Source organism: Mercenaria mercenaria, chromosome 18 (assembly GCF_021730395.1).
Source record: "Mercenaria mercenaria strain notata chromosome 18, MADL_Memer_1, whole genome shotgun sequence".
In the NCBI taxonomy this organism is placed as follows: Eukaryota; Metazoa; Mollusca; class Bivalvia; order Venerida; family Veneridae; genus Mercenaria; species Mercenaria mercenaria.
Window position 1 is genome coordinate 56,241,161 of NC_069378.1, and position 23,403 is coordinate 56,264,563.

General features: G+C 35.5%; 1 protein-coding gene across 2 annotated transcripts in view; it reads right to left on the bottom strand.

Moving 5' to 3' along the window:
- The window catches only part of LOC123538763 (voltage-dependent L-type calcium channel subunit beta-1-like), a 133,779-nt gene extending 120,732 nt beyond the window's left edge, over positions 1-13,047 (bottom strand). The window contains exons 1-2 of one of the 2 annotated variants that reach the window (XM_045323077.2): positions 12,585-13,047; positions 8,987-9,073 (exon numbers count right to left, since the gene is read on the bottom strand). In XM_045323077.2, the coding sequence (XP_045179012.2) occupies positions 8,987-9,073; positions 12,585-12,602 (105 nt within the window). In that variant the 5' untranslated portion in view covers positions 12,603-13,047. The remainder of the gene's footprint in view (positions 1-8,986; positions 9,074-12,584) is intronic. The other variant, XM_045323068.2, reaches the window with a different exon arrangement.
- Between the last annotated feature and the right edge of the window lie 10,356 nt (positions 13,048-23,403).

Consider the following 23,403-nt stretch of genomic DNA (forward strand, 5'->3'; position numbering starts at 1 on the left):
TCTCATATAGCTTGTCTGGGACAGCTTTATTTTAAGCATAATTTTTAACAGATGCCATTCCTTAAAGTGAAGGTCAGTGACTGCTAAATACTAAGTGAAGGTCAGTGGCCTCTGTCAGTGTGTCCTGATGGTCCCTTTCATTTTGTTTAGTCCGCTTTTATGTCACACCAACACAACTCTAAGTCATATTATTACACGACTCCTTTAATATATAAATTGCCGGTTCATATTTTGTTCTAAACATAGAGTTTCTGGGTTAATAATTCTAAACTTTACTGTGAAAATTCATTTCTGATATCATAATTTATAGTAAAACAATTACTGAATTGCTTGCCAGTTGATAGTCAAAGCTTATTCTACTGGTAACTGAATGACAAGGCATTTAGTAAGTGTATGATATAAATTATGGCACTTCCCAGCTTTCATAGTGGAGAACTAGTCTGAGGTCCCCCTTTGGACAAAATGCTTTTCAGACATATACAGGCACCTTGAGCAGAACCACCAACCCTGGGTACATGCAAAATGAGGTTCAAAACCACAGTGTAACACAGGCAACACTGACAACATAAAATGCATTAACCTATTAACACAATGTGCTCATATTTTGTCATTTTTCAGTGCAAAACTCCAAGCAATTCCCATTCATTATACAGTGATCTCATAACAACACTGCATCATTTCATTAGAAATTAAACATGAAACAAACTACAGAACACAGTATCACTACCTATGAGTCAGACTGCTTCAGGATGCATCAAAACTATATTCATCTAGTGTGTAATTTAACCTCCCCTGTATTAGACATTCATCTATCATGTTTTTACCTCCCTTTGTATTAGACATTCATCTATCATGTAATTACCTCCCCTGTATTAAATAATCATATAATTACCTCCCCTGCATTAAACATTAAAAATACAATAGCTTTGGTCCTTTCACATTTTTGAGCTATATCAGTTGTAGAATTAAACTTTTTTTTATGAATACAACTTGTACAGCTTCAACTTACTTGCAATTTTGTTCAATCAATTTGTAGTCCCCATCCCCACCCCCCAGCATTTCAGCCTCAAAGGAAATTGGACTGTGTATCAAAAATTGTAGACCTATTTCCATATGATAAAAATCTTTAAACCAGTCTAAATGCACAGCGTAAAATCATTGTAAGTCCATGTATCTTGCGTAAAACAACATCAATAAATATGAAAAAAATCACATTTACATCAGACTCGATTTTAAATCCAAAACCTGTATGTCTCATTTCAGTTGTTCAAAGCTTCACATAAAATATCATTTATATGCAATGTGTTGAAGTTCCTTAAGGCTTTAAATCTTATGTTAAAAACAGATATAACAGCTGTCCAAATAGATGTTTCGCATAATACATGGTTAGAAAAGCACTACTCTCAATACTATCATAACAGCCATAAAGGGAGGTAATCAACAAGAGGACCATGATGGTCCTGAATCGCTCACCTCTTCTCACATGACCCAGTTTTGAGTATGACGTCGATTTTAATAATTTTAGACCTACTGACCTAGTTTTTTACCGCAGTTGACACAGTTTCAAACCTGACCTAGATATCATCAAGATGAACATTCAGACCAATTTTCATACAGATCCCATGAAAAGTATGGCCTCTAGAGAGGTCACAAGGCTTTTTTTTATTATTTGACCTACTGACCTAGTGTTTTAAGGCACGTGACCCAGTTTCAAACCTGATCTAGATATCATCAAGGTGAACATTCTGACCAATTTTCATGAAGATCCATTCACAAGTATGGCCTCTAGAGAGGTCACAAGGTTTTTCTATTTTTAGACCTACTGACCTAGTGTTTGAACGCAGTTGACCCAGTTTCGAACTTGACCTAGATATCATCAAGATGAACATTCAGACCAATTTTCATACAGATCCTATGAAAAATATGGCCTTTAGAGAGGTCACAAGGTTTTTCTATTATTTGACCTACTGACCTAGTTTCTGAAGGCACGTGACCCACTTTTGAAATTGACCTAGATATCATCAAGACGAACATTCAGACTAACTTTCAAACAGATCCCATGAAAAATATGGCCTCTAGAGAGGTCACAAGGTTTTTCTATTATTTGACCTACTGACTTAGTTTTTGATGGCACGTGACCCAGTTTCTAACTTGACCTAGATATCATCAAGGTGAACGTTCTGACCAATTTTCATGAAGATCTTGTGAAATATATGGCCTCTAGAGAGGTCACAAGGTTTTTATATTTATAGACCTACTGACCTAGTTTTTGACCGCACGTGACCCAGTTTCAAACTTGACCTAGATATCATCAAGATGAACACTCAGACCAACTTTCATACAGATCCCATGAAAAATATGGCCTTTAGAGAGGTCACAAGGTTTTTCTATTATTTGACCTACTGACCTAGTTTTTGATGGCACGTGACCCAGTTTCGAACTTGACCTAGATATCATCAAGGTGAACGTTCTGACCAATTTTCATGAAGATCTTGTGAAATATATGGCCTCTAGAGAGGTCACAAGGTTTTTCTATTTTTAGACCTACTGACCTAGTTTTTGACGGCACGTGACCCAGTTTCGAACTTGACCTAGATATCATCAAGGTGAACATTCTGACCAATTTTCATGAAGATCTTGTGAAATATATGGCCTCTAGAGAGGTCACAAGGTTTTTCTATTTTTAGACCTACTGACCTAGTTTTTGATGGCACGTGACCCAGTTTCGAACTGGACCTAGATATCATCAAGATGAACATTCTGACCAACTTTCATAAAGATCCCATGAAAAATGTGACCTCAAGAGTGGTCACAAGCAAAAGTTTAGGGACGCACGGACGCACGCACGGAAGGCGGACACCACGCGATCACAAAAGCTCACCTTGTCACTTTGTGACAGGTGAGCTAAAAACAATGACTTCAATAAAGCTTTTTACTGCGATAATAATAAACGTTCAAACCATTGACAAATATAAAAGAAAATAATTATCAACAAGAGGGTCATGATGACCCTGGATCGCTCACCTGAGTAATTTGAGCTACATGTTTCAAATGTCAAACTGTTGATAAAATATTAAGAAAGTCAGCAGGTCACATTCATGGTCAATGAAATTCAGTTTTACGATTTGTTTCCAAAATGTGTAAGTCATCATATTTCAAGGCTGTATCTTAAAAAACAAGAAAGTAGGTCAGTAGGTCAAGGTCACAATCAAGTGACATCATATTACTTGGGGTCATCAGGTAATTATAATTAAATAGTCTTGGAAATAGGATCAGATGATTTTTAAGTATTTTTCCTATATAACTCACATAATAACTAAGTGACCCCAGGGCGGGGCCTCTTTAAACCCCAGGGGCATAATTTGAACTATTTTGGTAGAGGACTACTAGACAATGTATCATACCAAATAACAAAAGCCTAGGTCGTATGGTATCTGACAAGAAGATTTTTAAAGCTTTTTCCTATATAAGTCTATATAAAACTTGGGACCCCCAGGGCAGGGCCTCTTTTCACCCCAGGGGTACAATTTGAACAATTTTGGTTGAGGACCATAAGACAATGCTACAAACCAAATATCAAAGGTCTAAGAGTTGTGGTTTCAGACAAGAAGATTTTTAAACTTTTTTTCCTATATAAGTCTATGTACAACTTGCGACCCCCGGGGCGGGGCCATATTTGACCCTAGGGGGATAATTTGAAAAATCTTGATAGAGGACCACTAGAGATGCTACATACCAAATATCAAAGCCCTAGGCCATGTAGTTTTGTACAAGAAGATTTTCAAAATTTTCCCTATATAACCCTATATAAACCATGTGACCCCCGGGGCAGGGCCATATTTGACCCTAGGGGGATAATTTGAACAATCTTGGTAGAGGACCACTAGATGATGCTACATACCAAATATCAAAGCCCTAGGTCTTGTGGTTTTGTACAAGAAGATTTTCAAAGTTTTCCCTATATAAGTCTATATAAACCATGTGACCCCCGGGGCGGGGCCATATTTGACCCTAGGGGAATAATTTGAATAATTTTGGTAGAGGATCACTAGATGATGCTACACACCAGATATCAAAGCCCTAGGCCCTTTGGTTTTGGACAAGAAGATTTTTAAAGTTTTTCCTTTCAGTTGCCATGGCAACCAGAGTCCTGCATGGAATTCAATTCTTTGAAAAATTTTTAAAGGAGGCCACCCAAGGATCATTCCTGTGAAGTTTGGTGTAATTCTGCCCAGTGGTTTTCAAGAAGAAATTTTTTTTAGGAAACGTTGACGGACGGACGACGCAAGCTGGACATTGAGCGGTCACAACAGCTCACCATGAGCCTTTGGCTCTGGTGAGCTAAAAATAGAGTTTAGCAAGAATTTAATATGCTTTCTGTTCATAAAAGAAGTATGCCCAAGGGCAGAATGTCGAGCCCGCCAGCTGTCAAGTGTGACCTTGACCTTGGACCTCGTTCTTGCACAAGACACTTAGTCTCATCATGGTGAACATTCATGCCAAGTTACATCAAAATCCAACCATGCAAGAAGAAGAAATGCTCCAGACAAACTTCAAATTGACCTTTGACCTCCAACTGTGACCCTGACTTTTGAGATAGGAACATGGGGTTTGCGCACGACATGCCTTCTCATTGAGGTAAACATTCATGCCACATATGAACAAGATTGGTCCATGCATGTCAAAGTAATGATCCAGACAAAATCGGACACATGGGCGCACGCACACACATACACCAAACCACCAAAAGTGGCAACTATATCGAGCTCACCAATAAAATGTGGCAGCCTTATTATAACAAAGGTGCTGTGAGCCTTTAATTAAGAGTTGATGCCTGGCACTCGTACAGGAATCTAAATACTTGAAAACATTTTGATACTCCTGCATTACCATGGTGCCTGATTGAAACTTTGACACTTTGTGCTAAAACCCATTTGTTTTGAGGTATGCCAAATTTACATCTAACACTAGCTCTATTAAGCCCTGTCCACAAAATCAAAGCAAATGCTGAGCGCACAATGAATTTTGTTGTCTATGGAAACACAGAAGTTCCAAAATCATTATCATGGATTTCATAGTGGAATCCATCCATAAAATTTAACAAAATTCTCAACTGATCCTATTTATACCCATCATTTCTTTCAAAGCAAAAAAAACCCAACAACAACAACAAAATGTTATGCACATAAGCTTAAATGATTTCATAGCAAAGTAGATATAGATGCCAAATATCATTGGTGGGTCTCTAGTGTATCAGCTCAATGGAAAGTGAAAAAAGGAAAAACAGACTGACATGTCAAGGTCATCTTAATACACTGAAGAATGAAGATAAATATACAGGGAAGTGAATTTCACTTCAGTATGAATATATTATGTCTGAAAATTTCCACTTTTGGGATGGTTTCTTGTGGCTTTATGATGATGAAGAAGAAATGGTTCCCATGGGAACCAAACAAATGAATACATCATAAACTATATTAGAAACCTCATCAACTTTTGGGCCGTTAACACCCGTACAAGTCAATAACGTAAGTAAGCATTAACTTAAAGATATATCCTCTACGAGAATAACAGTCTGTAATATACTGCAGCTGGAAAAATACAGCACTATTTTGTATTTCTTCTACATGGCTTGTCTGTTTGTAGACTGTCTCTTAAGTATAAAATAGTTATTACTTGCTGAACAATTGGACATGCCTCAAGATGTACATCACAATATCAATGTTTCAAAACAGGGATGCAACTGTCGAATACACACAACAGTAGAGTGCTCTTGACTGTGGGCAAAAAGTCTGGGACATGACAGCTCGAGACTGATCACCTGAGTCACACTGCTTGCTTGAACAGTTCTGGTAGAACGCTTTGAAAGCATTACGTCTACGAAATTATTTTGAAATAGTGCCAGTGTTTTCTGACACGAACATTTTAAAAGTTTTTTTTCTAAATATTAAAATACAGCCAGGTAATGATATTTCATCAACTTCCTGGAATCCACCAAATGGTTTCAGAGCACTGAGCAGATGTTGTTTGAAGTAAAGTGGACGGACGGATGAAGGATGGATGGACGACAGACGGATGCCAGACTATTAGCGATCACAATAGTTCATCCGAAGCATTTGTTTTCCAGTGAGCTAAAAATTGTTTTTCCCACAACATTTAAACGGTCTTTAAAATCTACATTACTTCAAATGTCAACAAAAAAGATCAGTTACTTTTTTTCAAATTAGTTTCTACTTATTTATTTCAGGTGGACTTTGAAACATGTATTACAACTGATATTAATTACTCTCACACCTCAGTCCTGATGGAGCAAGAGATAATGAGACAAGAGGGCCATGATGGCCCTATATCGCTCACCTGTTATCATTGCACTTGAGGACAAGAAGGTCCTCAGAAAAAATATCTAAGTCCAAAGGACAGTAACAACAAAGGCAGGGTTTTTTCTAGCTAATTTGGGAACATAACCTATACCCCCAAAATTGGGAATTTTGATGCGCAAATGTTCCAAATTTGGAAATATTTAGTCCCATAGGATATAGTAAGGATGTGTTTAAGCACTTTCTCGTACACTTATTTCACATTGTACAACCTCTTTAACAGACTTCCATTACAAAATTGTCCATAATTTGGTCAATTTTTGTGCAATTTTGATGAAATTTTTTTCAGAATGTAGATTGGGAATTTTTGCACTCATTTTGGGAAAAATACATACTTTTTGGCATTGGGAATATAGCCGGATAACGGCTACAAAAACAGCCGAAAAAAAACCCTGAAAGGGAAGAAATTTAACCAAAAAGAAAAAAAAATTCTTACAAGGTACAGATATGTCAAAATACACCTACAAATTGGAGGTACCATCCATGTTGTACCACAGAAAAGTGGTCTCGGTTTTTCCCTACGGCCAGTAATAAAAAAGTTACTAAAAATAAGCTATTTATAGTAACGTAAAAGGGAAGTAATTAAAAAAAAAAATATTGTAAGTGAAGAAAAGAAGGATCTGCCAAATAAATCTGTTGACATAAATGGAATTTCAGATCTCTATCTTCATTAGTTACGGAGATATACCCATTTTAATTTGAAATAAAGGGATGTAATTTGACATAAAATCAGTCTATAGTTATCTACCCTGATTTGCTCAGTCCAACTAATGACAATACGAGGGCTGAGCGCGAAACTATTGTATCTTGTTCTTTATTTATATACAGTTACAATAGTTTCGCGCTCAGCCCACGAATAATGAAATTTCAATTAAGTACTATATAAGTACTTACTGATATAAATCCATTTTGATTACAATCAGGGGAGGTAATCAGATAAAAAATAACTCTGAACCTACGCTTGGATCTGATTTGTCATGGAATCCAAGAATTATTGTTGTTGAAGTTATTTTGGAAGTTTGTATCAAATAAAACCATAAATGAAGTCTCTATATGGCTGCAAAAGCCAAAATAGCCAATTTTGGACCTTTAAGAGGCCATAACTCTGGAACCCATGAAGAAATCTGGCCAGTTCAAGAAAGGAACCAAGATCTTGAGGTGATACAAGTCGTGTGCCAGTTTGGTTAAAATCGAATCATAAAGGAAGCTGCTATTGTGCAGACAAGGTCAAAATAGCTAATTTTGGCCCTTTCAGGGGCCATAACTCTGGAACCCATAATGGGATCTGGCCAGTTCAAGAAAGGAACCAAGATCTTATGGTGATACAAGTTGTGTGCCAGTTTGGTAAAAATCAAATCATAAATAAAGCTGCTACTGTACAGACAAGGTCAAAATAGCTAATTTTGGCCCTTTCAGGGGCCATAACTCTGGAACCCATAATCGAATCTTGCCAGTTCAAGACAGGAACCAAGATCTTATGGTGATACAAGTTTTGTGCCAGTTTGGTTAAAATCAAATCATAAATGAAGCTGTTATTGTGCAGACAAGGTCAAAATAGCTAATTTTGGCCCCTTCAGGGGCCATAACTCTGGAACCCATAACGGAATCTGGCCAGTTCAAGAAAGGAACCAAGATCTTATGGTGATACAAGTTGTGTGCCAGTTTGGTAAAAATCAAATCATAAATAAAGCTGCTACTGTGCAGACAAGGTCAAAATAGCTAATTTTGGCCCTTTCAGGGGCCATAACTCTGGAACCCATAATGGAATCTGGCCAGTTCAAAAAAGGAACCGAGATCTTATGGTGATACAAGTTGTGTGCCAGTTTGGTAAAAATCAAATCATAAATGAAGCTGCTATTGTGCAGACAAGGTCAAAATAGCTCATTTTGGCCCTTTCAGGGGCCATAACTCTGGAACCCATAATGGGATCTGGCCAGTTCAAGAAAGGAACTGAGATCTTATGGTGATACAAGTTGTGTGCAAGTTTGGTTAAAATAAAATCATAAATGAAACCTCTATTGTGCAGACAAGAAATTGTGGACAGACGACGGGCGATCACAAAAGCTCACCCTGTCACTACGTGACAGGTGAGCTAAAAAGAGAAGCCAGATTCCCTCTTAATGCTGAGTGTCAAGCAACGGAACTACTGGTACCATTTTTCCTGTCTTTGGTACGGTGTGGCCAGAGATCAAACTCACAACTTCCCGAACTCAAGGTGTTGACTTTCTATCACGAAATATTCATCATTTGTTGCCTATGTACTTATATGATCTAGAAAGTAACTGTGGTCAAAAACACAACTTACACAAGTGACAACATTTATAAAACTATTTAGGGATGGACATCCAAACACTACTATTTACCACCTTATTACAGAAATTTCAGACGACAGCAAGGCTCAAGTCACAAATCAGAAGTTGAATAAATTCGAAGCACAGCTTTCCAAAAAACTAAACTTTATTTCACCAATACATTTTATGCGCTAAAGATCAACAGGTTCTTCCGACAGTCCAGCTAAGAATGGTTCTAAATGTACATAAAAAAAGCTCCCTGAAGTAAAATATTAAAACACCGAGTGAAACTTGGTGCGAGATAAAAAAAATACAAACCTGGCGAACAAAACTATTGGAGCTGTCGGAGAAACTTCCATCAGAACGTTTATGAAATTTTCCTTTCATTCCTTTCCTCCCTTTACCCTGAAAAATATACATAGAAAAGTAAAGCAATATTTAACCCTTACCCTGCTAAATTTCTATAATGGACTGGTCCATCTTTCAATTTGGCATTAACTGTTAAAAGGGGTGCTTACCAAAAAGAAACTGACTCAATGGCGAAAAGTGCAGACCATGATCAGAATGCACAGATGTGCAGGCTATGTTGACTATGGCTGACCATGGTCACCACGGTTTTTTATGGTTGACCATGAACTAACATGGTCAACCATCAAATACTATGGTAAAAACACAGTCAGCCATGGTCAACCATGGTGAGATAAGACTGGCCATTGTTGACCATGGTCAGAAAAGACAATCAGTAGTTTAACCATGGTCTACCATGGTCAACATTTGGCCATGGACTACCCTGGTCGTGTTAGTGATTTTCACACTTGTCAAGTTTTACAATGCACTAAAGACGCCTGACTGCATTTTGGCTACAAAGGTTTTCCTAATTATAGAATAGTTTTCCCGCATTTACAGACAGATTCAACGGTAAACTTTCATAGTCTGATTATAAGTTGTCATCTTAACTCTTTTATGACAAATAAATGACTGACTTGCAAAAATAGATATAGACTGCAATTGTCATGTATTTTCATAACCCTTTCAAATTCATATTTATACAGTTTTTGATAGTCAATAATCACCACGGTTGACCATGGTCGTGGACCTTGGTCAACCATGGTTGTCTGTGGTCCATAACCATGGTAGACCATGGGTTTGACCATGGTCTGATACCATGTTCTACGACTATGGTCCCAATTACCACACATGGTCAACCATGGTTAACCATTGCCCCATGACCATAAACTTCCATGGTAAACCATGAACTACCATGGTAATAAACCATCAATTTCGACTGGGTTGGATCATATTAAATTCGAATTAATATCAACCAAAAGTTCTCTAAGTTGGTTATGTATCACAAAGTACATTTGGTGAGAAAGATTTGATCCAAGATAAATTTTGTATGTAGTTTATACTGAGATACAGCTTGGTGATTATATTAAAAATTTACTTCAAGCAAAAGTTTCATATTAACATTTTCTGAGTCAATAAACTGAAAGGTCTATCATTTTAATTGATTTCAACCAAGTTTCAATCAAATACATGCAATGGTCACTCAAATATCTTGCAAGGAAAACATAAACCAAGGAGTGACACAATTCCCATGCCCAAGTGAGAAGAATCTGGCTATACTTTAAATAGTCAAGCTAAAGGGTTTAACTGCTGTTTATCACATTAAATAACAAATCATGACTTCTTGAATTATATTTTCTTGATCTACCACCTACATCTGTATCCATAACTGCATTAAATTTCAGCTTCTTTAGATCTACAATCTAGACCTGTATTACCTGTACCCATATCTACATAAAATCTCGACTTCTGAAGACCTACAACCTATACTGTGAAATCATTTAATTTCGTTGACATGAAATTTCGTGGTTTTGCCTAAAACGGCTGTTTCGTGGGGACGTAAATTTGTGGATTTTCAATTTTTGTAAAAAAAATATGTATAATTTCCACAGGAATAGTTCTACTAGTACTTCTGTCCTTACATGTACAACCTACACACGTCAAAAAGCGCTACCATGGTTACCGAAATTGCAATCTACGCCCTGGGAGATTAGCGAGTGATCATGTGCCAATTAATGACATCATTATCTATAGTTATACGACCCCTAATTTGCGAAACTTTTTAAAACTGTGAAATATTCAATAAGAAAAGTCAGCGCCAATTAAAAAGTGTCAAAACCGTAGCACCTTGCACAATTCGAGGGTTCAACGCAATAAGGGCGTATCTACATATGATTATTATATGTAGATACGCCCTTATTGCGTTGAACCCTCGAATTGGCATTCATAATCGAAACAAATACACAAGTTGATCATTGATCATTTGATTGTGTTTTAAACAAGAACTAGTTATTGTACTGCAAATTAAAACAAATTATTATAGAAAAATAATGTTGTTTTTATTCAGTAGTACTAGTATAACCCTAGTAATCCTTACATAAACTATTATGAACTGGTCCGGTTTTATTTATTTATTTATTTTTTGTTTTTGCAAAATGAATGGCGTGTCTGCATCTACTCCATAAAATTACAAGCTGTTGAACTTGTGCATGTGTTATTTCCTGCCGAGAAACGTGTAATGTGAATTAAGTATTAGTCTCCGGACGCAAATCTAGCAATTAGATTCTCTAATTTAATAGCTCCAAAGTTGTAGTATTTTACTACAAAAATAAAGGCTAGCGTATAACCATTGCATAGCGGGGCCGTAAAAATCAAATAACAGACGTACTATAGTGCGGTTGGCACATGACGCTACGTCAAACTGCTATTTTTAGTATCTACTTTTACTTTGACAAGCATGTCATAAACACACCACGGGTACATTTCAAAATGAAATAGTCGGTTTTGTTTCCACGGATGCCTATGTTTATCGTTGATGGAGCGTCCATAAACTACACAAAAGCTGCAGGTTAGTACTGCCGCATGCATACAACTACGGATCAGATCTAATGGCTATGGTGTCTTTTTTGACGACTTTGCGTACAATTAAGATTATCGTGGGCACAAGTTGTTTGTTGGGACTTAAATTCGTGGTTGAGCTCAACCACAAAATCCACGAAAATTAATCCCCCACGAATAATAATGATTTCACAGTATTCTGTACTCATACCTGCAATTAATCTCAATATCTCTCTATCTACAACCTACATCTGTACCCATACCTATACATATCTGTACTCATATCTACTTTATTTCTCAGCTTCTCTAGATCTACAACCCAAATCCTATACCAATACCTGTATATCTACATCTCTCTAGGTCTGTAGGTCTGTTGTTTCGGGTATTAAAGACAGACACAGTGCGATTCTCAGAACTAAGAACCTGTGTTCAGCACATAGCGATGGCCTTTACTGCACTAGAACACTATTTTTTCATTATTCAAAATAGGTAACAAGAAAAGATCAAACAAAAGCTTTTTTCATGAATATATGAATCAAACAGTAGCTTGTACACCTAAAGAATAAATACCTTTAGACTTGCTATGCAGCTGGTGTTAATAATTTATCAATGGTAATAACTGATTCTATCATCCCAGACAGGGTAAGTAAGATCAAAGTACTGCAGATCAAGATACATGTATGTGTATGATTGAAATACAAGTGTTAGCATTAATTATTATTTCAAAGGCCAAAGGATTAATAAATACATGCGAACATAGCATTGACTGGAAGGATGTTTACTGCAAATGATGTATTGCTGAAACTATCTATTTCCAATACTGGGGATATATTGCCTTTCATAAGATCTACTTCCAAAATATCCACAGAACATACCAATGCTAGCTCAAGATGGGAATGAATACTGCACTCACTGAAGCATATTAATACCTGTATACACAAATACTGTAAGGCAGCAAATTTCTGAGCACATATAATTACCAGATCTATCTAAAAGATTATGCTAAATGCACCTGAGAAACTGGGGGCATCTCTCCTCTGCATTTCCCCGAATTAGAAACATCGAATAATTTGCAAAATAACAGAATTCAGAATCATTTTCCCGTTTTAAATCATTTGCTCTGGATCTACAATAGAATAGCACGTGTATCTGTATGACAGACTGTTCTTTTACGTCATTTTATTGAGCTAATGAATGAAATTTTGAGATTTATTTTTTACTCTAACAGCCTCTGAATCTTTTTCTTCGCCAATCAAACAACAGTACCGGGAGAATTTCGGAAATAACAATGAGACATGTTTTCGTTTTAGTTTGCGCTTTCAATTAAACATTCCTGATGAAAATACACTCATCAAATATTTATGCAATAAAATATATGCATTTTCTACACATTAAATGCAGCACTGTGAGCAAATCGATCCGTATTATTTTTCTAAATTCTTCGGAATTGCATTCCTTTCGAGTTGTCAATTAAGAACAGCTGTCAGATTTGTACTGCTCGATTTGATTGGACAATAGGCCTCTGTTCCATGGGATGTAACTGCTAATGACTCAATAACTTCTACGCGATCAATATCGGTCCACAGTAATTTCCCTTACACAGCTGGTGCATTTGCGACCAGCATGGATCCAGACGCGCAGGCTGGTCTGGATCCATGCTAGTTGCAAATGCACTATGTTGGTTTTCCTCATGGTGCGGCTCATATATTAATACACATGTACATATAAAGGAGGATGCTGACTAGCTATAACCGGAAAACAAGGAGGATGCTGACTAGCTATAACCGGAAAACAACAGCTGAAACTGAAATAAAAATTCAAATAAAAGACTATTTAAAGGCAAACAAATAGGGAGATTGTAAGGCCTAAAAAATTCTTTGTTTCCGGTAACATGCTAAAAAAAATAGGGTAGGTAGGTCGGAATTTTTTTTTTTTTTTTTTTTTTTTTGATTTTTTTTTCATTACGGGAGACTTTTCGATAATTATTTTTGTGTAAAAAAATGAATACAGATAAGGGGGTTATGCCTTTAGAGCATCAGGAAGTTGATTTCTAACATCACTGACCATGTTTAATGCATAAAAAGTGCGGTTTGGCAACATTTTGTCAAAAAGTTGAAAACATTATTCTCCAAAACATTTAGGGTCGGGCCAAAAATTTAGGGTAGGTCGGGATACCGGAAACAAACGTTTTTTTTACGCCTAAATAAGGAGGGGGAAATAAGGGGAAAAAAGAAACTAGTGACACATTGAACATTTACAGCTTTAACCGACCCATGTCCGGATCTAACAAATTGTAAATAAGGAGGGGGAAATAAGGGGATAAAAAAAACTAGTGACACATTGAACATTTACAGCTTTAACCGACCCATGTCTGGATCAGCCTAACAAACTCCTTGTAGTTGTCTACTTGGCCTATGTTGTTTGGTACGCTGTTCATCAAACCGGAACTGGATCTCTTACCACAGGTAGTGGTTCTCAGTACATTCGGGATTTCAACTGTATTGCTGTACCTACAAGAATATTTGGAGTATTTTTAAGGTGACTAGATCATGTAAGTATGGTGGAGATAAATTATACATGGAAGGTGTCTGCGCGCGCGTTTGCATACGTGCGTGTGTGTTGAATGGGGAAGAGCGGGCTCGATTCAGTACATCCGAAAGAAAATGAAGAAATAGAGACACTTCATCTGCCGAATAATATTCATGCAATGTTTCATAATCCTAAGTAAAATACTTGTGCATATTTTGGACTAAGTCAAAGGTCATAACTCTGGACTGGCAGTGTGAAATCCCAATTAAAACGCCACGTACACAACTTCATATGCTGAATAACAATCAGTCTGGGAGGTTTGATGATTTTGGGTCAAATACTATTTAAGATAGGCACGACACAAATTAGGATGGACAGACAGACGGGCGAGGGAAAACCATCATCCCCAACTTTGAATGTAAAATATACGAGAACCGCAACTCTTGTCGGTATTGATTTTTTGCCTTGTGTGCCGTTGTAGTTGTTTCCCTTCACACTAAAATATTGAAAAATCTGCTAACGCATATTTCACGCTTAGATAAACTCGGCTCTTTATTGTACAGCGCATCTTCAAATATCTTGGTAAGATAGAACAATAGAATATAACACATCTTTAAGCTATTGCAATTAATTGTATTTTAATAGGGGGAAAATGTGGACTTTGCTAGATATCGAATTAAATATCTATTTATTAAACAACACGTAATCTGCCGTATATATGCACAATGAAACTGCATGGATTTTACAGTAAAAATAGTTAGAAAACCATATTGGAGTCGCCTAGTGGCTCGTTTAATATAGTTTTCTCAACCGGGCACCCTTCCAAATATATCTCCGTAATGTACAGAACAATGTTAACTAATCTAATATTATTAGTTTTTACGAGTTTTATGCTAGAACATCGTTAGCGCATATCCATTTCTTTCTATAACATCTTCAAAATCATAACATGTTCATCGCCCTACCGGGCTCGGGCACTAACCAGTTCCTCCGGATTCTGCAGATGTTATAACACGAAAAAAAAACATGCGTTATCCCTACAATAACGGTTGAAGCTTCGACGTTGTTTCAACTTTCAAAATCAAACATAAATCAAACAAAAATTCAACGTTGAAGATCAACATTGCTGTGCCTGCTGGGGTAGCTCACAAACATCTAGTTATAAGACTGCATATGTAGCTGCAATATGCACATGCTAGCATAAAGCACATGCTAACAAAATGACATGCTAGCAGCATTCCAGTCTTTTTAGGATAAAACGAAATCTTTTCTTAGCTCGACTGTACGAAGAATAGCTATCCTACTTGACACGGCGTCGGCGTTGGCGTCCTTCCGCACCTAGGTTTAAGTCTTGATGCACTTTCTCTTTATCTCTGTAATTACTTGATGGATTTGCTTCGAACTTTAAATAGTTATTCCTCCTCCTCATCATCATCACCCACATCATATGGCACAAGAGTCATAACTCCTGCATCAATATTTCATGAATTATTCCCCCTTTTTACTAAGAAATTCGGTGTCCTTGGGAGATCAAATTCAACGAGTCATTGCAGAGAGCAGTTTGTCTGAAGATCGGTATTTAAGATGTGTGACATGAAATCTGTATCTGCAGATGAGACAGCTTAAGAACTATCATCAGCAAAAAGACGAGATACACTCAATAGGTTATCTGTAATGTGATTCACATATATTAAAAAAGCATAGAGGACCAGGTGACCCCGGCAGATACCGATTTTAGATCAGAGAAACATGATCCGATAAACATTTTTTGATTACGATTAGACAGATAACTTTTGGTCCACTGCCAAAGATTTCCACAGATTTCGTTTTGTTTTAATTTGAAAATTAGACCCTCATGACATGATCAACAATTAGGTAAAATTTGTCGTCTTATCGGTAAAATTATCCCCCTTGAAATCACCTGGCAGTGCGATATCGATTTTTATCTGATTGATATTTTCCAATAGAAACAAAGAAGGAAAAAAGGTTTGAACAAATATTGTTTTAATTAGAATGAACACACAATATTTATTATCCTATTGAAGTGTTCGTCATTCTTTTCTCTTTACAAAGATATAAAAATTATTTATCTAAAATGAAGAATTAATGCTTCCCTTGGCGATTAAAAAACATCACTATCAGTCTCTATTTACGGCATATAGTTACTGAATAAAATAAGCAAAAACCTGTGATACGCATCTTATTCTTTCCCCTGTAGCCACTTCATTCATACTTTGAGAATATTTATTATCCTATTGAAGTATTGTTCAGACAATAAACATTTTATATATGTTTTTTTTTTTTTGTAATTATTTTAATGTCTTCTTGCTTCCCTAGACGTTTAAAAGTTGGTGATTTTTGTATTATTTCTTTATTTGCCGTGTCCGTGGTATTTCCGAACGCGTGCGGAAACGCACGAACTCGCCCGAAGTTTAGCTGCCGATGATACAGAAAGAGCTGATTGTTACAACATAGTATTATTTTCAATTGGTAATTTTATGGCATACTCGATCGGACGCCTTTGATATGTCACAGAAAACCATACATGTAGGTATTTTATTATCGTAAGACCAACATATTTGATGATAAATATCTTACAATTTTAATGACCTGGTAAGAAACCCGACTTCTTTGAATATATTAAATCGTTTGTAAAAATGTTTGAGCATGACTCTTTCCATAACTTTTCCTGCGCTAATAATCACAGAAATAGGCCTTTAATTGGACGGAATATTTCTATTTTTGTATAAATTAGTTCTTTTTTATATAGAGGCATGACTGTGGCTGATTGGAGGTCTATCAGGACCTCTCCATAGTGTTGGCTTTCAAACTAGGAGGATTTAGACTAATGTACTAATATAACGGCGCAAAGAAGTATAAAGTACATTTAAATTTATTCTGATAGCTCTTTGAACGGCGTTAGATTTCACTTTCTAGCGCAAATTACGGTAAGCCAGCCTAAAATGGCCCAATGCGCTTGCGCACAAGTAAGTTTTGAAATAAGATGTAAAAATGTTCGTTTAAAATAAAGAAATATAGTGTAATACTATTGTTACCAATGCTGGAAACGGTTTAGTTATTAATAGCAAACTATGTAAATATCTATTTACTGTATTCAAAGATATGCATATGCATTGAATCACTTAAATAAATTTATTGTTTAACTGGCGGTTCGTTTACCCCCTTCGTTTGGGCCACGGAAGATCTGCTGGAATAAGAATTGCTCTACCGAGATGTTCGATTGTTCGTCATGTCCAGAAATGAGACCGTGTTTTGAAGAGTATTGTCCCTTGATTATTAAGCCAGATCGGTTAAATTTGGTTGTTTCCCTTTATACCATCTTGTATCGACTTTTGTTAATCTCTCTTATCTTGATAATCTTGACCTTACACTGGTTTTGTTAATTAGGGGTATTGCGACAACATTGTGAAACTTTTTACACAAGCGGAGTTTATACCTTGCCCGAGGCAATTTGCAGTGTATTCCTCCAATTTGTGATTTTGAATGATAATCGGGTTTTTGTTTCAAAATTGAGAGCCGGGAAGGATATTCCCATTTTAGATATATATTTAAACTTTTGATTATATCTTTTAAGGGCAAAATATATGTGAATCATAAATTAAAAGTTAATTAATTAAAAAATAATTTTTGAAATTTAAATATTTTTATTCAAACATGTAATTTAAGATAACAGTTTTAACCTAATTTGACAAAGACGGAATTAGATCGACGTCATGTTTATTACCTGATATACATTCTTATTTCTTCAAATTGGTGATTTTGAATGATAATCTGGAATTTGTTTAAAAATTGTCAGGAAGCATATAATTCCCATTACTCAACGTATTTTTAAAATATGTATTTAATGACCTCCAGATTTGGCTAAAAATAATCTTTCTCTCAAATTGAAGTTTGTTAATACTAGAAGATGTGTTTTTGTGTCTAAAATATTTCGTCGAAACCAGTAGCGCTATTGCGGAATAAGTGAATTATGACTTCAAAATATAGATTTTTTTTATAATCGAGACAGTTTACCTTGAGTAAAGCGTTACAATCGCTTTTCGATTTTCATCATATAGAAAAACAGCAAATTCTCAAGTATTTCCGTAATATATAGTTAAACTTTGTCAGTAATTAAGTTTTAAAGCCTTCTTAAGAAATATAGCATTTATTTCCAGATATCTATAAAAGTATTTTTTCTTGTTGTCGAACGATCTGGAGGATAGTCCCTTTAATTTTTAAAATATTTTTATGAGGGCGAAATATATTATGTATTTCGGGTCTCCTTGAAAATGTGTCTTTTCAATTTATTTTTTTTTTTAAATATTATGGATACGTGGCCTATAAATGCATTTTACTTTACAATAATGTGAATTTGGATTTTGAACGGTAAGATAAATTATCAAAATTTATAACTCCATATCCATAATTTAGATTTTATGCAAGAGCCGTAATAATTGTCCCTTTAGGCCGCGGGGCATATCAGACAAACAGATACTAATCCAATTAGTAACGGTAATAAACAAATATGTCAGCATTCGGTTAACTTATTGTCAAACACGTTATTTGACTTTATGATACATATATAATCATTACAAAAAGATAAAATAAGAAATTTTTAACAACAATATTATAATACTTACAAACAAGAAACATGAAATTTACACCCGACCCAATGGACTTGTTATATTTACATGTTCAATATTCAAGTTTAAATATGAACATGTAGTTCTATATGTTAATCAACTTTATGTTATGTTACGTTTTAATGCAATAAATAATTCTAGTAGTGAAAATGGTATTAAATGAATTAAAAAATGGAATATTTTTATTTAAACATGTAATTTAGAATAACTTTATTTTTTATTTAATCTGACAAAGTAATGACATTAAACACGAAATTAGATTGACACACATGTCTATCTAATTCAGTTTATCCGGTGTCATCAGTACACGTGTAAATAAATTTATTGTTTAACTGGCGGTTCGTTTGCCCCGTTCGTTTGGGCCACGGAAGATCTGCTGGAATAAGAATTGCTCTACCGAGATGTTCGATTGTTCGGGCTTCTGTTTTTAGAAGATCTTCTGTGTCTTCCATCCGATGGTCGGAAGAGGTGGCAGAGATGTTAATCACGTGATCAAAACAAGGCAGCAACTCGACATATAAAACTCACAAACTGAGTAATAAACTAGAACAAGTCGAAAGATTTCCTGCAGCCAGAAGTTATACAGGCCAGAAATTGTTATGGATGTATGTGTGACCACTCAGCCTAAAAAGTAACTTATGGGTGAATAGTGTGCTTGTTTTTTATCATACCATTACGCTTTCAAATGTAGGAAATATTACGCCATTCTACATGATTTAAAAGTAGATCAATGAAATATGTATTTCTTAATTCTGAAAGTTAATGTTTTTAACAAAAATAACTATATTTCCCTTTCATGTATAACATAACTTTTAGCTCAACTGGTCACTTTCCTTGACTATTGAAATACTTTACTAGAGCTGTCACAAATGTGATTCTTGCGTTCACCTGAACTTCGTTGACATAGCAAAAACAACACAAGACCTTAATCCAGGAAATTAAAGAGCAATTAAAAAACTCACTTACGCACCACTAGGCATTAATATTGATTATTGCTGAAAGTTTGAATTAACTATGTGAAATATAATAAATGAGGAACTCAGGTCACAAGCATTTCTTTATAAGTATTTTAGCTTTGCAAACGATGTGATGATATTCAATATATATAATATTTGATTTTTGAAATGAATTTAAAAGAAAATGGTCGTTTGTGCGCAAACTTTATGTCTGTCTTTTTAAATTTAGATATATAGTAAAATACGGATAATTTGCTGAAATTACTTCTATTCGACAAAGAATAAATAGTTTATTATTTGCTCTTTAAGACCATTGCAAACGATATTTATTTAGCACTGATTGTTTTCAGTGAACGCTCCATAATCTGATTTTGTTTACCGCCAGTAGCCAAATTTAAACAGCTTGAGGATAAAGAAGAAGAATTTTTAGTTCGCACCGAGTTCATAGACACTTGGGGTTAGGACCCCAACACCCACCCACCCCGCTCTCCTCCGCCCCTTGTTAAGTTTAGCGATTTTTTTTAGCATTTTAACATGTATTGAGCATAGGTCAAGATCATAAAACGCATTTTGTAACAATTTCAGCGTGTTTTAAAAATGATTTTTTTACCATCAATGCTTATTTTATTTTGATAAATGCATTTTTAACAGTTTGGATCTAGCTCGAAGCTCGAAACTGAAATTTTTAGTACTAAATTCGAGCCAGCATTGAACTGCCAGTCTGTTGAAAACAGAAATCTAAGGAACCGAATTCGAGCTTGAATTAAATTTCGAGTCTGTAAGAAGAAAGAAATTAAAAGTTTCGAAACGTTGAATTTTGACGTGGAATATTTTGGGCAAGTTAAAAGTCAGATTTTCGAAAGACTTACGTTGAATTTCGCTGACACTGAGTTTCCAGCAAACTTGGAGATCGAAATTAAAATCAAAAGAAAACACCGACTTCTAAGAATTGAAATCAGAGCAAACTGGAAGATCGAACCTCGAACGTACCTGAAGTCCTATGATGTTCGTAAAGGGTACGTAAGGTATTCGCAGCGGATTTATTCTCTATCTCGAAAGCCTCGTAATTTACGACACTTCGTAAATGTCCTCGTAAGTTAAGGTTATAAAATCCACCCCTTAGTGTTCTCATGGCGTATAAAAAAAACTTACGTATTTCTACCTATCTGAAGGTGAATCTGTTTGTTTCTATTGTACCATGCTCTTGAACTGGCGTGAATATATTTACTGAAGTTGTCATTCCGTCCGTTCTTGTCAACGAACATGAACTTATTTCATATAGATGGATAAATTTGGTGTTTTTAGTGTGTTTTATAGATAAAAGCGCATAAGGTCTTTTTTGTGTGTTTTACAGCGAAGGAAATACTCTTTAAAATACATGAACACCTGTCCATTTGTTCATCCGCGCTATCGTTTTAATAATGGCATTTGAATTGTTAGGACTATGCTTGTACTCAAACCGCGCTGTCGGAAACACCTACAATGATATTTTTTGGTAATTGGCACCAACGGTATTTTGATATGATAAGAATTTAAAAACTACAACTAAAAATTGGCTTTTACCACACTTACTGCTGTATATATTTACTGGCAGATGCTATTCATCAAATGGTGTTAAAAAACGCAAACAATATAGTCAATTCTCTAAAAAAGATTAACGCAGTATACGATACATGTTGTCTTCACAGAAAAACATATTTTGCATCCTTTGAGGTGCGTAAAAATTCACAAATCGAGGGTTGAACGCAATAATGTCGTAAGTCCTTCTTTATTTAATAGGAGTTACTACAGTATTGCGTTCAGCCCTCGAAATATGGTTGTAATTTTCTATCACGGAATTACCGGAATCTTAGACATTTAGCCCGTGAATTGTAACCCTGTAAGACTGAATTATGTTTCGGTTACCGTTTTCTGAACTGACCAACAGTAGAATTCCTAACAAGGAATGGAAGTGCGTTGTGCAAAACTATATAAGTATAGTTACAAAGAACCACTTCTGCCCGATCATCATGAACTTATTTTTTTGACGGTACAATAAGAGTCGTCTTTTGAGAAAGTAACATGATTAAAAACAGATTGAAACGTCTATACAAATTAAAAATATATTGGTTGTTATATTGAACGCTATAAGCACATCTCCGCTCAGCTAGCTTAATAGTAGAACGCACAAAACCTCAAAGTAGGTTCGAATACCGGGCGAGGGCTTCGTTGATCCGGTATTAGTAAATAAAGGCCACAGTTACCGTGTTTTATTAATATGTGTACACTGTAAAGTTATACAAACATATTTTTATATTGAAACGTTTTAATAAAGAAAAATCATAATTATCAAACATGTTATCGTTTGAGTTATCGTGCCGGGATTTATATTTATTACTTTGATATCCCGCTTTATCCTACTGGTCAGGAACTTGTCACATCAAGCTCCACAGAAAATGGTGTTCAACGCATGAAGTGATATTCCTCTTGTAAACCTGTTTTCCATGCATATAAAAATATCTTGTTAATATTTTAAAAGTAATTGGTCTGAATATAAAATTACTTAATGTAAGTGGGTTGTCTATTTGAAAAATAATCTAGCATTGATAGTTATTACATATATATCATATTGCTTTTCATAAAATAAATGACTTGCTGTATGATGATATCGGTAAATGTCCAAGTGTATGGACCTGACCAAAGTGATATTGTATAATAATATTGTATGATGATATCGATAAATGTCCAATTCTATGGACCTGACCAAAGTGATATTGTATGATGATATCGGTAAATGTCTAAGTCTATGAACCTGACCAAAGTGATATTGTATGATGATATGGATAAATGTCCAAGTCTACGGACCTGACCAAAGCGATATTGTATGATGATATCGGTAAATGTCTAAGTCTATGGACCTGACCAAAGTGATATTGTATGATAATATGGATAAATGTCCAAGTCCACGGACCTGACCAAAGTGATATCGTATGATGAAATAGATAAATATCAAAGTCTACATACCTGAGCAATTGTATGATGATATCGATAAATGTCCAAGTCTATGGACCTGACCAAAGTCATACTGTATGATGATATCGGTAAATATCCAAGTCTATGGACCTGACCAATTCTATGATGGCATTGGTGAATATTCAAGTCTATGGACCTGGCCAATGGTATATGATATCGATAAATGTCAAAGTCTATGGACCTGACAAAAGTGATATTGTATGATGATATCGCTAAATATCCAAGTCTAAGGACCTGACCAATTATATTATGGTATCGGTAAATATCCAAGTCTATTGACCTGATAAAAGTGATATTGTATGATGATATCGATAAATGTCCAAGTCTATGGACCTGACCAAAGTGATATTTTACGATGATATAGTAAATGTCGAAGTCTTTGGACCTGACCAAAGTGATACTTTATAATGATATCGATAAATGTCTAAGTCTATGGACCTGACCAGAGTGATATTGTATGATGACATCGGTAAATGTCCAAGTCTTCGGACCTGACCAGAGTGATATTGTATGATGACATCGGTAAATGTCCAAGTCTATGGACCTGACCAAGGTGCTATTCATCTCCTCATCGTACCATCATTTTTTATTATTTTACAGAATAATCTCATATAGGTTCCTTTCAATACTATACTTAACAGCTTACATGAAAATGATGTGCTTAACACTGCAGAAGATACATGACTTT